Here is a 14,532-nt window from a genome sequence, read left to right on the forward strand (position 1 = left end):
CCAGCCTCCCTCCCAAGGCAACGGTCCCTGTCTGAACACACAACGGCCCCTGCCACAGCTGCTCAGATCTGAAATGACACAAGACCAAACCTGGGAGGTAGAGAGGTAGGGAGCTCACGGCAAACTGTCCCTTGACAACTATATCACGGAAATGACTACAAAATGCAGATCTGCTCCCTGCTCACTTAGGAGAAACATGGCTTGACCGGGAGACATAAGGTCAATGACTTGCCTCTCAATCACCAGGTGGGTAGGAGGGTTTGGGAACATAAGACGAAGTTCACCCCAACACCCATGTTTCATCCCCGTGCCTTCTTCTGCTCTTTCCATCGAAGTGGAGAAAGATGAAGAAGAATCATTCTAAAGGGGCATGAGAACCACCCTCTCATGCCCCCCAAACAAAACTCAACTCAGGGGGGTCATGGCCAGGGGACCCAGTGACCCCACAGGCAGGGTCACAGTCTGGCCATCAGGACTCTGGGTCCAAAGTCTATCTCCTTGTTATGGATCAGAGGCCCCACTCCCATGGGTTCCACCTGCTCCCCACCCCAACACACACACACTGGGGCCAATCTTAATCCCAAGAAGGAAGGTACAGATTATGGAAAATTCAAGCCCAAGACCCTGGGCCTCAGTCTCATAGTCTGGCCCTGACCCCGTGGTTCCATTTTGTTCTTGGGCTTTGGTCACCATACCTGTGAAGCAGGCCCTGGTTCGCCTGGGCCCATGCCCATCACTGGGGGAGTCCAGGGAAGCAGAGCACAGACCCCCAAGGCAGATTCTCGGGCTAGAGCCCTGGCTTTGCTCCCTCCAAGTTGTGTGATTGTGGGTAAGTTTTATAACCTGAGTGCCAGCTTCCCACTGGTGAAACGGAGATGACATTTACAGCAAAGCAACATTCCCGACTTCCTACTAGCACGTGTGGGATCCAGGTGCTCGACACAGCAGCACACACTTTGTTCGCACCTGCTGGATGGACAGCAGCTGCCATGTGACAGCCATGGAGAGGTTCACGGGTGGTTCTGACACACGACTAGGGCTGAGAGTTGATGCTACAGACAGTTCAGCACAATTCAGCTCTGCCCCATAAATTATTTAACCCACAGCCTTGAGAGCCAGGCTGCCTCCATTCACAAGCCGCCTTGGCCCCTTACCAGAAGCTGTGTAACCTGGGGCCAAGGGTTTAACCTCTCTGGGCCTCAATTTCCCTACCATTGACAAAGAGCTAATTATGGCCCTTCCCTCATGGGACTTTATAATGATTAAGGAGTAAATACATGTAAAGCACTTTAAAAAGGGTCTCACATAGACAGGCACATAAAAAATATTAACTCCTCCTAAATATTTCACATCAGTGGTTCTTCATCTTTGCAATTCATAGGAAGCTGTGGTGCTTGCTTCTCTAAAAGCATGCACGTCCCTCAAGGTCTGCCCGTAATTTCTGGAGAGTCCCGGGATGCTGGCCTTGCTCTAACAAGTGACCCCCACCCCCACCAAAAGTGGGCCCGCTCAGGAGATGACCTCTTTCCCTCGCCCTGCCTCCCCATGTCCAGGCACACTCTCATCTCTTCCGGTCTCAGTCTCTGTGCTTCTAAGGCTTCTCCTCCTCCCGTGCCCCAGCTTTCCCCCCAGGCTAGTCACAGACCTCACTGCCTGTCCCAGCCCCTCCCCACAGCACACGACAGATCCACAAATCCCCTTGTCCTGACTGTTTGGCCCGGCTGCCCTCTCACCCTCTCCCGGTCTCCCTGACCCCACAATTCCATTCGGTGCTCGGCTGAGGCTTGGAGATTTAGAGCACAGGCTGAGGTTATGAAACCCCACCGGAAGGTGCCTCATACACGGAGAGGTAAACTCTTCGCTGAGGCTTAATTACGCACAGATGTTGTGATGGGGTGCCCGTATGCAAAGGCAATCTATCTCCAGTTTTAAGAGCTGAACTGGGTTCACAGTGCAAAATTTGCTTCCCACTTGTTATGTGTTTAGGCAAAATTAATTACTCAGGAGCCTCAGTCGCACCATTGTCTTAGGAACAGTGTGTGGGTTTTAGAAGCGGCAGGTCAAATTGTTACATTAATTATTTACCCATTTGGCATCCTCATTTCTGAAATGTGTGTTATTATTATTATTACATGTCTTGGTCTGGCAGATGCTAGTTGGCCCCAGCCAGAGGATGATTTGCTGTTTCCATGGGAACGGTGAAGGAGATGGTTCTGTTTGTCTAGTTCATAGTTCTGGTGCTGAGGAGCACCCCTGACGCTAAGAGGCAACAGAATGTCCTTAGGCGAGCACCAGAGATGAAATCAGAAAATCTGGATGGCGGCCCTAGCTGCTCTCCTTTAAGACCATCCCCTGTAAGACGGGGTGCTGGCTATGGGAAGGAGCCGATGTCGTGGTACCTGTGTAGGGTCCGAGGAAGCAGAAGAAATGTTTGATCAATACCATTTGCCCCTTTGAGCTCCTTACCCTGAGCAGAAGGGAGGGTTTGCTCTTGGGCGTGCACAGAAATGCAGCCAAGTCTCTGTCATCGGCTGTACCTCTGTGCATGGAGATGTCTGCACTGTGGCAACACAGTGTTTCTGTGCCCCACTACATGGGACCTTTTTTCATGCAGTAGCCAACCGTCTCTTACTCAGCCAGGCCTCCCAGCCCCTAGAACAACAAGCTCAGGAAATGCTCAGGAGATGTGGGATAAAGCAACAGAAGACATGGGCGAGACAAGCAGAACCAAACATAAGTTTAGAACCCACAGCTCCAGGCTAATGAGTTGGTATGATACCTTGTGTGAGAGGGCCATGTGTTTACTGAATTGGTGGCTTGAACTTCAAGGCTGGGGCAGTGTTACCAGGTCTAGTCTGCCCATCGGGATTTACAGGTGCAAGCAGGTCTGTACACACACATCTGTGAAGGCCAGCTGAGGCAAAGGCAGTCAAACATCGTCCTGGGGGCCAGACAGACCTGACTCTCAGCTCACTCAGAGGGTCAAACTCAGCCAGTGGCTCCATCAGTGTGAAGACGTGACACCAATCCACAGCTGTGGCTTTTCTGCCATGATATGAGCTTTAGGATCCTCAGGTGCCTAGGGTAGGCACACTCTCAGTCTCCCCACTTCTGTTAATAAAGCTGGATTAGCAGAAGTAGAAACACTACCTCCCTTTCTTCTGATGTCTTCAGAAGCCACGTGAACACTTGAGTCAAGAGCAAGAGACCTCCAAATTCAAGGTACTGAGACCACCCCTCCCCAAGAACAGCACCACCTATTTGCTCTGGAAAGAGCACCTGGAGCTTCTAGCGGTTCTATGACTTCCCTTCCCGCACGCTCCAGGCTTCCTGTGAAGAGAGAAGGGCTGATCTCTTCAAAGACTTGAAAGCCAAGCTCACTATGCAGGGTACCAGAGGGGCCCAACCCCTGTATCATGAAGAGAAACCCCCAGGGTAAAAAGGTCCAAGACCCATGAAGGACCACGTATGTTGGAAGAACAGTGCCGTGCATCTATCTAGGGAGAAGCCTAGGGAGCCCACGGGGAACGTCAGGCCAACCTCAAAGACCTGTTCCAGAACCAGGTCCTCAGCAGAGCCTGCCCTGCCCTGAAGGACCACAGGAGTCCCTTCTCCTGAATGGAGGACCTCTTGCAAAGCTGCTACTTTGTATCATCTGATGTTGTTCCCCACAGAGTCGTCTATATCAGACAGTCAGTTCTTCTTTAACACTTGAAAACACAAACTTTTTAAATGTGATTGATATACTTGGGGGAGGCACTTTGATTGTAATACAAATCTTGCACTGGCTTATGTGAGCCATCCTCCCCAGGAAACACCCCGTGAACACAGGAAACGGCTTCCCTCGGGTGGGCTTGACCCAGGCATACACAAAACACACATACCCCAACGTTGCCACAGGCACCATGAGTCCCACCCATGCACATCTGGATTAAAACTTTCCGCCCACACCCAGATGACCAGCCTCCCACCACCACACACTAACGCACAAGCGGCAACTCCAACCGCGCTCACTCTCACAAGCAGCTGTCAGGTTGGGGCACTATGTGCTCGGTGGTCTTACGTACTTCTTAGCCATGTAACGTGTGTAAAACTACGCTGTTTCTAGTAGGCTCCCACCTTCTTTTATTTTCTCTGTCACTGGTGACACTGTTTTAGATTTGCATTTTCTCCTTTGTGAGTTGTCTATTTTATTTTCTCCTGAAGTATAACGAACAGTGCTACAATTCGTACAGGCGGATGGTTCAACGGCTCTACACCTCACTCGGTGCTCATCCCAGTGACTATACTCTTTACCCCATTGTGTATTTCACCATCCCTCCATGCACCTCCCCTCTGGCAGCCACCAGTCTGTTCTCCATATTTAAGTCCACGTTTTTGTCTTTTTTGGTTTGTTCATCTGTTTTGTTTCTTACATTCCATATGCGAGCGAGATCATAAGGCATTGGTCTTTCTCGGTCCGACTTATCTCACTTAGCACTATGTGCTCTAGTCCATCCATGTGGTCGCAGACGGCAAGATCTCATTCTTTTTCATAGCTGAGTAATAGTCCATTGTGTACACACCACATCTTCTTTGCCCATTCATCTGTGGATGGGCACTTGGGCTGCTTCCCGACCTTGGATGTTGGAAATAATGCGGTAATAGACACAGGGTTGCCTCTATCTGGATCACATGTTCTGTTTTCAGTTTTTTTGAGGAACCTGCACACCAACTCCCACAGTGGCTACACCAATGTGCATTCCCACCAAATGTGCAGGAGGGTTCCTGTTTCTCCACATCCTCCCCAACCCTTGTGACTTCCTGTCTCTTTAATTCTAGCCATTCCGACAGGTGTGAGGTGGTATCTCACTGTGGTGTTGGTTTGCGTTCCCCTGAAAATGAGTGATGGTGAGCATCTTGTTGTGGGTCCGTTGGCACCGCTGTAGGCCCAGCCCTATTCTCCCCATAAGCCCTGTGGTTTCTATTGTGTGAGTCTGCACACTATGGAGGTTTCTAGGAGCACATACACAGCATTACACCAGAACTGACTGTATAGTAGATGAGTGCTGGGAACAGTGCTGGGAACAGTGCTAGAGCACAGTAGCAAGCATCGTCATCAATGTCCTCTTCCCAGGCTTCACGGAGGCAAAGACCACAGCTTACGGGCCCTTGGGTAGCCCTCAGTGTATTAGAATTACGGATCATTCAATAAACATGTTTGGCTGATAGGTCAACAATCACATTTGGTAGATCTTTGTAACACTGCCCTCAAGAGCTCTGATGTGCAACACTAGGGACAAATCATTCAGGCTCGGAAAGAAGCCTCTGGAAGGAGGCGTCCCCACTCATGTCCTGCAAGGGAGGGACTAACACTCTCACCACACCACCGGTGCCCCCCACTGCCCTGCCCCTCCTACCTTTAAGAAGTCAAAGTCTTTGAGCATTTGGGCCACTTTCTCGGCATTCCTCCCTTCATTGAGGAAATCCAGCTCCAAAGGCAGGTTCTTCTTGGCTTCATCCACCAGCCACATGAACTCAAACTCTGGAAACAGCTGCTTCACAGCCAGGACAAGCACCTGAAATCCACCGAGGAGCCCATCAGTCAGACCACGGCACCCATCACGGGAGCTCCGTTCCCCACCCTCCTGCCTGGACCTGGGCACTGACAAGTCCCCAGGCCTCGCCTGAAGCGCAACCTCCCTGCTTCCCGGGGGCCTATCCCCGTAGTTGAAATCCAAGATGAGAAAAGCCCAACAGCCACCAGCAGCGAGAACCCCCATCTCCGAGCATCCCGTGTGCCCAATGCTGGGCCAAGCCCTTCCATTATTACTCCGCTCAGTCTTCACAACTCTTGGAGGTCTGTGGTATACCCTTATCCCCATTTTACAGATGAGGAAGTTGAGGCTCTGAGAGGTTACAGGATTGTCCCAAATTTTCCCAACAAGGAAGCACAGAGCCAGAATTCCACTTGAGTCCACCCAGCCCCCAAACCCTTGCTCTATCTAGCTCACTTGCTGCTCCCAGACGTGCTCCTCCTAGTCCTGTTTACAGAGAGCAGGGAGGGCGCTCCAACTGCACGACGCTCTGTTCATTTCTTAAGCTGAAGGGTTGATACCCAAGCATTTATAATGTTATTTTCTATACTTTCCGCATGTCTAAAATATTGCTTGATAAAAAGTATATTGGAATAACAAAACAAGGCTGGATAAGGCAGCAAGAGTAAGAGATAAGGGATGTGACCCCTGGGATAAAAAGTTCAGGTTTCTGGCAATTTGGCCACATTGTGGATTCTTGAGTGAGGACACGATGGAAACCGGGATTTTAGTAGACCTATAGGGCACTTATCAATTTAATGATGTGAAATTAAATGTTCCTGGCAGAGAACAGGACCCTGGTGACATCTGCAGAACTTGCCATGACCCCCACCATGGGCTGGGACTCAGTTCTGAGGCCGCCCCACCCAGGGCTCTGGATTCAAGAGAATCTGGGAAGTTTGTGGCTGATGGCTCTGCAGTAGGTTAGGAGGGTGAGACCAGGAACACAGGAGGTGCATTTCCCCAAAAGAAACACAGAAAAGAACTCTCCTGTTCTACTATAAACCCTCCTCTCAGTGTTCAAAGTGACCATTCTTCCCAGAAATTCTTGATATGGATTCTAGTCCCAGTTCTCGGAGAAAACCCACCTCCACCCTCTGGTTATGCCAGACAACGATGAGCCCGTGGGTTCACTGGTACCTAAAGACCTACCCCATCTTTTGTGGACTGAATGTTTGTATCCCCCACCCCCAAATTTAGTGCCAAAGCCCTAATCCCTAGGGTGATGGTGTTTGGGAGATGGGGCCTTGGGGAGGTATGTAGGTTTCAACGAGGTCAGGAAGGTGGGGCACCTATGATGGTTTTAGTGTCCTGGTCAGAAGAGGAAGAGACAGAGTGCTCTCTTCCACGTAGGAGCACAGAGAGAAGATAGCTCTCTTCAAGCCAGAAAGAAAGTCTTCACCAGGAACCAAACTGGCCAGCATCTTGTCCTTGGGCTTCCAGCCTCCAGAACTACAAAAAATAAACACCTGTTTTTGTTTTTGTTTTAAGAGAGAGTGTGAGAGCAAGTGGGAGGGGCAGAGAGAGAGGAAAGATCTTAAGCAGGCTCCACGCGCAGCACAGACCCCAAGGCCGGGCTTGATCTCACAACCCTGGGATCATGACATGAGGGACATGAGCCGAAATCAAGAGTAGGACCTTTAACCAACTGAGACACCCAGGTTTCCCTAAAAGTCTGTCATTTAAGCCACCCAATCTGCGGCATTTTGTTACAGCAGCCTGAACAGACGGAGAGGCCATCCCATCTACCCAGAAGGACCCACTGAGCCCCAGCTACGAGCCTGGTCTTGGGCTTCCTTTTGCCGTGGTCTGTACGGTGCCCACCACTGGGACAGGCCCACGCAATATAAAAGAAAGAGATCTAAAGCAAGGCCATTAACTACAAGGTATTTATGGCTTTGTTTTTAAACCCTATGTCCTAGACGATGTACCAGATGCCACTCTAAAGGAATCATCACACAAGGTTATTATACTCCATGCCTATCAAAACCCTTTTTAATTACATTCAGCTGCAGTCTAATTTCTTTTAAGTCTTGTCTAGTCTTTCATGGGCTAGACCTGTGACCTTATGATAATTGATTTAGTTTATGTTTTGTTGCTGTTTGAGTCACACAAGCTGGGCGGGAAGGGTGGCAACAGCAAGGCCTGGGCAGCACATGTCGGGCCCCGGCAGTGGGGACCAGCAGCCCCCAAGGCATGGTGGCTCATCACCCTGCCCTCAGATGACCCTCAGCCGCCACCAAAGGGGAGGCAGGGCTGGTACATGGGAGACAGACTCCCTCGCCTGAGGCCAGGGCCAAGTACACACCCAACATCTGAAAACAAGTGAATTCTACTCTCTGGGCTCTGGGTTCAGGGAGAAACCTCTTGGACATTTTGCTCCAGCCTTAATTCCAGAGGTTCTCACCCAGGAGGGGCAAGGGAGGGAACCACGGTGAGGCTTATCATTTGTTTAGTCGAGAATTCCTGATTCCCTTCCAGTTGACTACCCAGGGCCAGATGTGGGGAGACACAGGGAGCCCCTTGTACCCTAGTCGGATCTCTACCTGGGGATGGGGCTTCTGACCAAATGATATATCCTCATCGTTTAATATACGGTCACTATTATTTGTGAAATTTTAAACTATCATTGATATCCAAACAGCATTGAAAGTCACTTTCCAGGGCGCCTGGGTGGCTCAGTGGGTTAAGCCGCTGCCTTCGGCTCAGGTCATGATCTCAGGGTCCTGGGATCGAGTCCCGCATCGGGCTCTCTGCTCGGCGGGGAGCCTGCTTCCGTCTCTCTCTCTCTGCCTGCCTCTCCGACTACTTGTGATTTCTCTCTGTCAAATAAATAAATGAAATCTAAAAAAAAAAAAAAAAAAAAAAAAAAAAAAAAAAAAAAAAAAGAAAGTCACTTTCCAGATTTTTCTGTTCCTAATCAATTATATAGTAAGTCATTACTAGGACTATTGGTTATTATGAATACCTAATGCCATTAACATAAAAGCAGTCAAAGATTTGATTGATTATATGCTAATAACTAATTCATTACCCCAAATACTTTACAGTACCCACAAAGCTGATATCTAAAGCACCGTGTGGGTAGTGGCTCAGTCACTCCCTTCGTTAACAGAGAATGAGAGGTTCTGGCAGAATGGATGTCAGTGGTTCACCACTTTCTAAAAGGATACCCTCCCTTTTTACAGGAAGTCTACCAATTTGAAAATATGATGCCAGCTATGAAGCCCAGAAAATGTACATAGTCACATCATCTTGTACATAATTCTGGGGGGTTACCAACCCCTTGAACTTCAAGGGAAGGGAAATGGGTCAGGTTCAGAGCCATCTGGTCCAAATCTAAAATGGTTTGGGCTGCTGCCGTTAGAGACTTTTCTTGGTTGAGGAGAATAAAACAAAACCATTTCACCTTCTGTTTTCATCGAATTCTCTTGCTAAGAGCCTGCCCTAAGTAGATTCATTTAAGTTATTCCTTTTTGACAACAGCTGCAGTCAACTAAAATAAAACAGGTGTTGTTATCAATTTGGCTTTTTGATTTTTCTCCCAAAATGTATCTTCTCCATAAAATTCTTGCAACAGCCAATGTTCCCACCAGTGCCTAGCACGTATTCTATACTCAGCAGATGTTTACTGAATATTCACGTGAATCACTGAGTGAATAAATGAAGGGAAAAAATGAACATTTCAGAAGGCCGGTCTTCTCCCCAGAGATGATTATATGTTCACATGTGTCTTGCTCAAATAAATTCAGTTTTTCTATTTCTGAGGTTGTGGCGGGGAAAGGGATTACCTCTGAATTTTCGGTGACCACAGTTTTGGAATGCCTGAGAATCTTCTACGTGATTTGAAATCTTGTAAGTCCATCAAGGCATGTTCAAAAATTAACATTTCCTTCAAGGTGGATTAATGAAAATATTTTCCAATGGGGTGATTGGCTCACAGGAGGAAAAATCAATTATGAGCCACACAGAAATATAAAGGAAAAAAACCTGAAAGTCACATAAAAGTTTGGAAACTCGTGACTGCTATTTATAATAATTTTTAAAAGGAAATTATCATTATTTAGTACCTACTTCAGACTGTGCTATGAGGCACTTTATAGACATTGCATTCATTTAATCCTCTTCTTGCCCATTTTACAGAAAAAGAAACTGGTCCCAGGAGGTTAAAGCATTTCTCAAGGTCACAGAGTTTGTCATTTCAAATGCGGGACTTGAACCCAGGGTTTTCTCACTCCTTTCTTTGCGCAGCCCTGACTCATGCAACGCAACACAGGATAATACAATAGGAAGTGTGAGACAAGGCATAAAAAGAACCATTGTGGACTGTTAAAACTGCAACCGAAATAAGACTGTTATTAAGTTATTATATCTTATAAAAGAAATAACGCTCTATGGGAAAACAGCACGCTAAACAGAATGCCTACACGGATCCGAACTGGTAAAAATGGATGTTCGACAAGGATCGAAAGTCAATTCAGAGTGATGTAAACAGCTTGCCATTCATGGGGCTTATCTTTATTCCGATAAGTTATTAAAGTGCACACTTTTTACGAAACAGAATTATAGGGTGAAGAGAAGCTTCCATGGGATAGTCTACATCTCTGGGTTTTTTTAATGTATTTTAGAAAATAAAATCAGCTGTTGGTGTCTGTGCCAACACAAACATTACTAGCCACCCACTGTTCAATCAACACATTCACAAAAGAAACAAGATGACAGACAAGCGTGAGCTAAAAATGTTGTTCAAAAAAAGTCAACGACATGACCGTGACAGGCCTTTATTTTTAGAGACCCTTGGCATGGGCCAGATGATATCAAACAGTGGATCGGATCTGGTACTCAGACTGGAGTCCCACCCCCATGTGGGAGAGTGTCTTGGGGACAGGTGGCATGTGGAGAGCAGGAATTAGATGCTTTAGGGAGTGTCAGAGCAAGGGGGGGGATTCACCATCAATTCCAGAAGCTTACGAGGGAACAGAGAGTGATACGGAGTGGTGCTACTGGGACCGGGGGATTGTGGCTTTACCACCAGCACGCAGGTCCTCTGAGTCCTGCCGTGCCCTCTGACAGTGAGAATGGCAGTGAGATCCAGCCTGCTGAGCTCCCTGCTACTGTGGGCAAGGGTTGCTGCAAAGCCAGCCCGCCAGCAGACGAACAGACTCTGCCTTGTCAGTTCACCCCTTCCTGCTGAATCATTGTTCCAATCTCTGGGCCCAATTAGTCTGGCTCTGGACAGCCACTCAAATCAATAAGAGTCACTGGCCGTGCATCTAGAAATAGAGTTGCCCCAACTATTAAAGGGACAATATCAGGTGATAATGACAAAGCTGAAAAACACACTTGGCTGTGCCTTTCTCTTTTGTGCAAAGTCACCAACACCATCAGGTACATCAAATCCCATTCACCGAGACTTGGCTCCCATCCTCTGGGCATCATTCAAAAGTCTATCCGAGAGACTGTCCCCTGCCCCAAGAGGAGTGCCAGGTTCTCAGGAGAAACAAAACACAAAGGTGGCATGTGCTAGTAGGTGCCAACCCAAAAGCCATTTCCCTCACTTCCTGGATAACAGAACCCCAATTCTGTGCATCTCTCGTGTCCTTCAAGGAAGGCAGGTCTTAGCCTGAGAAGGTGAATCATGATCCATCTCCTGTCTCTCACCAAGACTGATTTATACTTGGGCATGTGGCCTACTTTTGGCCAATGAGAAATAAAGGAAATGCTATTGAGGGGCTCCTTTTTGATAAGGAATATGGTGGAAGAAACAGGCCCTCTTTGGCACTAGATGTTGTCTACTTGTAACAGCAGGAACTGCTGCAGCTGTTTTGGGACCGTGAGGAGCACTACTTGAGCAGAACAAACCAGACTAGAAGACAAAAGGAAACTGGGTTCTTAAAAACCATACTGAAGTGCTGGATCAGTCAACCTTGGAACAGCCAACACTACTTCTAGATGTCTGGAAATGTGACATAATAGAAGTTACTATTATTTACACCACTTTTAGTTGGATTTTTCTGGTACTTGCAGCCTATACCATCTTAATGGATATAACCTGTAGCAGTCCCCTACTTTCTCACTCTCAAAACCCTCACTCCCACACCTGACTTTACAGCAGGTATGTATGTGGATTTAAGCAGCTCACCTCTTCAACTGCAAACAGTCAAAGGTTACCCCCTATTAGTCACTCTCTCCTTAGTAGGAATCACTCTAGTCAGATCATCTTCCTCTCAAGACGATGCTGGGAGGCATCGCACAGTTGGAGGAGAGAGAGGGACAACAGTGGGCAGTGGGAGAGAGGCATGAGGACAGAAAGCACCTGCAGTGGTCATAAAGAGAAGCACCAGAAAGCTATGCTTTTCCTCACCCTGTTCTCAAGCTGCCGGTGGCTAGGGTGGCCTTATGCCCCCCCTCCCCCCCGCCGAAATCACCCTTCTCCTGCTAACACACATGAGAATCTTTCTGGGGTACTATTCTGGGTTAGCACTCAGGAACAAAATTATAAGACTCATTTCAAATATGAAATGAGATGAGCTTCCCAGTTAGGCTCCTCTTCGTTTACAGAGAAGGCTGAGCCAAGGAGGATGTTTCCCACCAGAGACCAAGCCCGGCGGTGCTGCTGTTAATGTTGACGGTACGTGGAGGTGGTGACCTCGGCCTCAGCTACGGTGCATGACCCCTGTCCTCTGCACACGGCTGCCAGGCCGTACTTCCCAAGGAAAGCGTCTGATGCTTATCTCCTGGAGGAAGACGCCAAATCTTTACGAGCGCTATCATTGCCATTGAGCTGCCGGCAGCCACTACTTAGGGAGTCAGCGCGTCTCTGCGTAGAGAAATGGTGTCAGCTGTTCTTCCAGCCCAAGTGGGCCCCGGTGGCACCGCTGGGGAGAGGCAGGTTGCTGCCCAACACAGGAGTGGCTGCTGGGTTTGAGGACACCCAGGGACGCTCCGAGACTCCCAGTTCACTCCCAACTGTGGCTGTTGCGTAGCTACTGACAGGTGCTCCAGAAAACTCGGGTTTCCAGAAGGAAGCCTGGTGCCACTCAGGAACCCCGCTGCCAAGCCCTGGTCAGCTCCCTTTCCCGTCACACGGAGCAGCTATTCCAAACCTTCACCCCCACCCCCGGCCTCCAATGCCACCTCCTACCCCCTCATTCTCAGCAGATGGTCTTGCCTCCTACTGCAGCGAAAAAAATAGGGCGATCAGGCTGGTTACAACTCAGCTGCCCACTTTCCCTCCGCCATCCTCCCTGTCCCCCACACTCATATGCAGCCTCACCACCTTGCTCCAGGCTCCAAACAAAGACTGACCGAGGCTAATGCTTCCACCCGGGTCCTTACAGCCCAATCCCTGGAGTCACCCTCAGGACCAAACCTGCCAGTTACTTCCCTCTCCTGGATCTCCAGCACCTCCCCCCAACCAATCCATGGCCACCCTCCCCCTCAGGGACAGCCTGCTCCTGTCCCCACCTCTGACCCTGAGCTTTGCTCTAAACAGCACACAGGACCCTCCTGACATCACCTGAGTGACACCTGAGTATTCTTATGTCAACCATCTCCATTCCCTGGGGCCTCAGTTTACTCCCACCCCCTCAACCCAGTCTCCTTGCTCGTCTGAAGGACTCTCAGTCACCAAATCCGAGAGGCCTTTTCCAGAGCTTTGTTAATTTTATCTACCATTTGACAACACGGAGTTAATTCTGGCAGACTGTATTTTCCCAAATGGCTGCAACAATACCTCCCATTCTGATGCTCTTCTAGAACCTGGTCACACCCCCATCAAGAAGGAGAGTACCTCCTGCCCCCCGGCCTTTAAACTAAAGGAGCCTCTGTGACTCTTCTTGCCAACAGAGTAAGGAAGAAGTAGTGTTATGTGCCTGCCAAGGCAGGGTCATACCATGGTCATGTGCTTTCTGCCTTATTCTCATGGGACACTCACTCTTAGAACCCAGCTGCCATGCTGCAAGGAAGCCCCAACAGCTTCAGAGAGGCCTATCTGGAAGGACCCAAGGCCCTGACCCCAGCCTCAGCTGAGCTGCCAGGGACGTGAATGAGCCACCTGGAAGTAGACCCTCCGGTTCCATCAGACCATCCAGGCGGCACCACACGAAATTCACGAGTCTCTGTACCAAGCCCTGCCCAGACTGCAGATTCAGGAGCAAAACACACAACTATTGGGGGCACCTGGGTAGTTCAGTTGGTTAAGTGTCTGCCTTCAGCTCAGGTCATGATCCTGGGGTTCTGGGATCGAGCCCTCTGTTGAACTCCCTGCTCAGTGGGGAGCTTGCTTCTCCCTCTCCCTCTGCCCCTCCTCCTGCTCCTGCTCCCTCTCTGGCTCTCTCTCTAGAATAAATAAAACCTTAAACACACACACACACACACACACACACACACACACACACAGGTTGTTTTAAGCTGCTTTGTTTTCTAGCTCTCTTCTTGAAGTTGTTTCCATGGAAGGTAGCAACACTGGTTCTCCTCCAATCTGTCTGGCTGTGACTTCTCCATATCTCCATTCCCCCAGGAGTTTAACTTCCTGGGCGTACTCCCCCCGATGACAGTATTCCGCACAGCTCTCCCCTTGTCCTCTCCTTTACTCTTTGCCCCGCCCCTCAACTACTCCCCCAGACTCACCTACCCACTGTGAGTCCCCTTGCTGCTAAATCCCACACGTGTGGTTCCAGCCGGAATGGAGACCGCCAGAGCAAAGCCCAATCCAGTCTCCCGACGGCAGTACCCAAGCTCTCGTGGGGGCTCCATGGCCCACTCCACCCGGCTCTGGGAGCACCCTGACCCCACCACTCTCAAAAGGAACTGCATTTCCCATCTAGCCTTGGCCCAAGGGCAGCACTGGTGGGAAGCTGGCGGAGAGAGGGAGGTGGAAACCAGCTGCCTCACACAGCATCTGCAGCCCCGCCTCCCAGGTGAGGGGCTCTGAGGCTGTGATCCACCTGCCAAA

The 14,532-nt window shown here is 49.4% G+C and overlaps 1 protein-coding gene across 5 annotated transcripts in view; it reads right to left on the minus strand.

The window, feature by feature from the left end:
• Window positions 1–14,532, minus strand: part of ADCK1 (aarF domain containing kinase 1) — a 122,524-nt gene that overhangs the window by 25,741 nt on the left and 82,251 nt on the right. For all 5 annotated transcript variants that reach the window (XM_059182682.1, XM_059182686.1, XM_059182684.1 and 2 more), the window contains one exon: window positions 5,400–5,558. In XM_059182682.1, the coding sequence (XP_059038665.1) occupies window positions 5,400–5,558 (159 nt within the window). The remainder of the gene's footprint in view (window positions 1–5,399; window positions 5,559–14,532) is intronic.

This window comes from Mustela lutreola, chromosome 7 (assembly GCF_030435805.1).
Source record: "Mustela lutreola isolate mMusLut2 chromosome 7, mMusLut2.pri, whole genome shotgun sequence".
Classification (NCBI taxonomy): Eukaryota; Metazoa; Chordata; class Mammalia; order Carnivora; family Mustelidae; genus Mustela; species Mustela lutreola.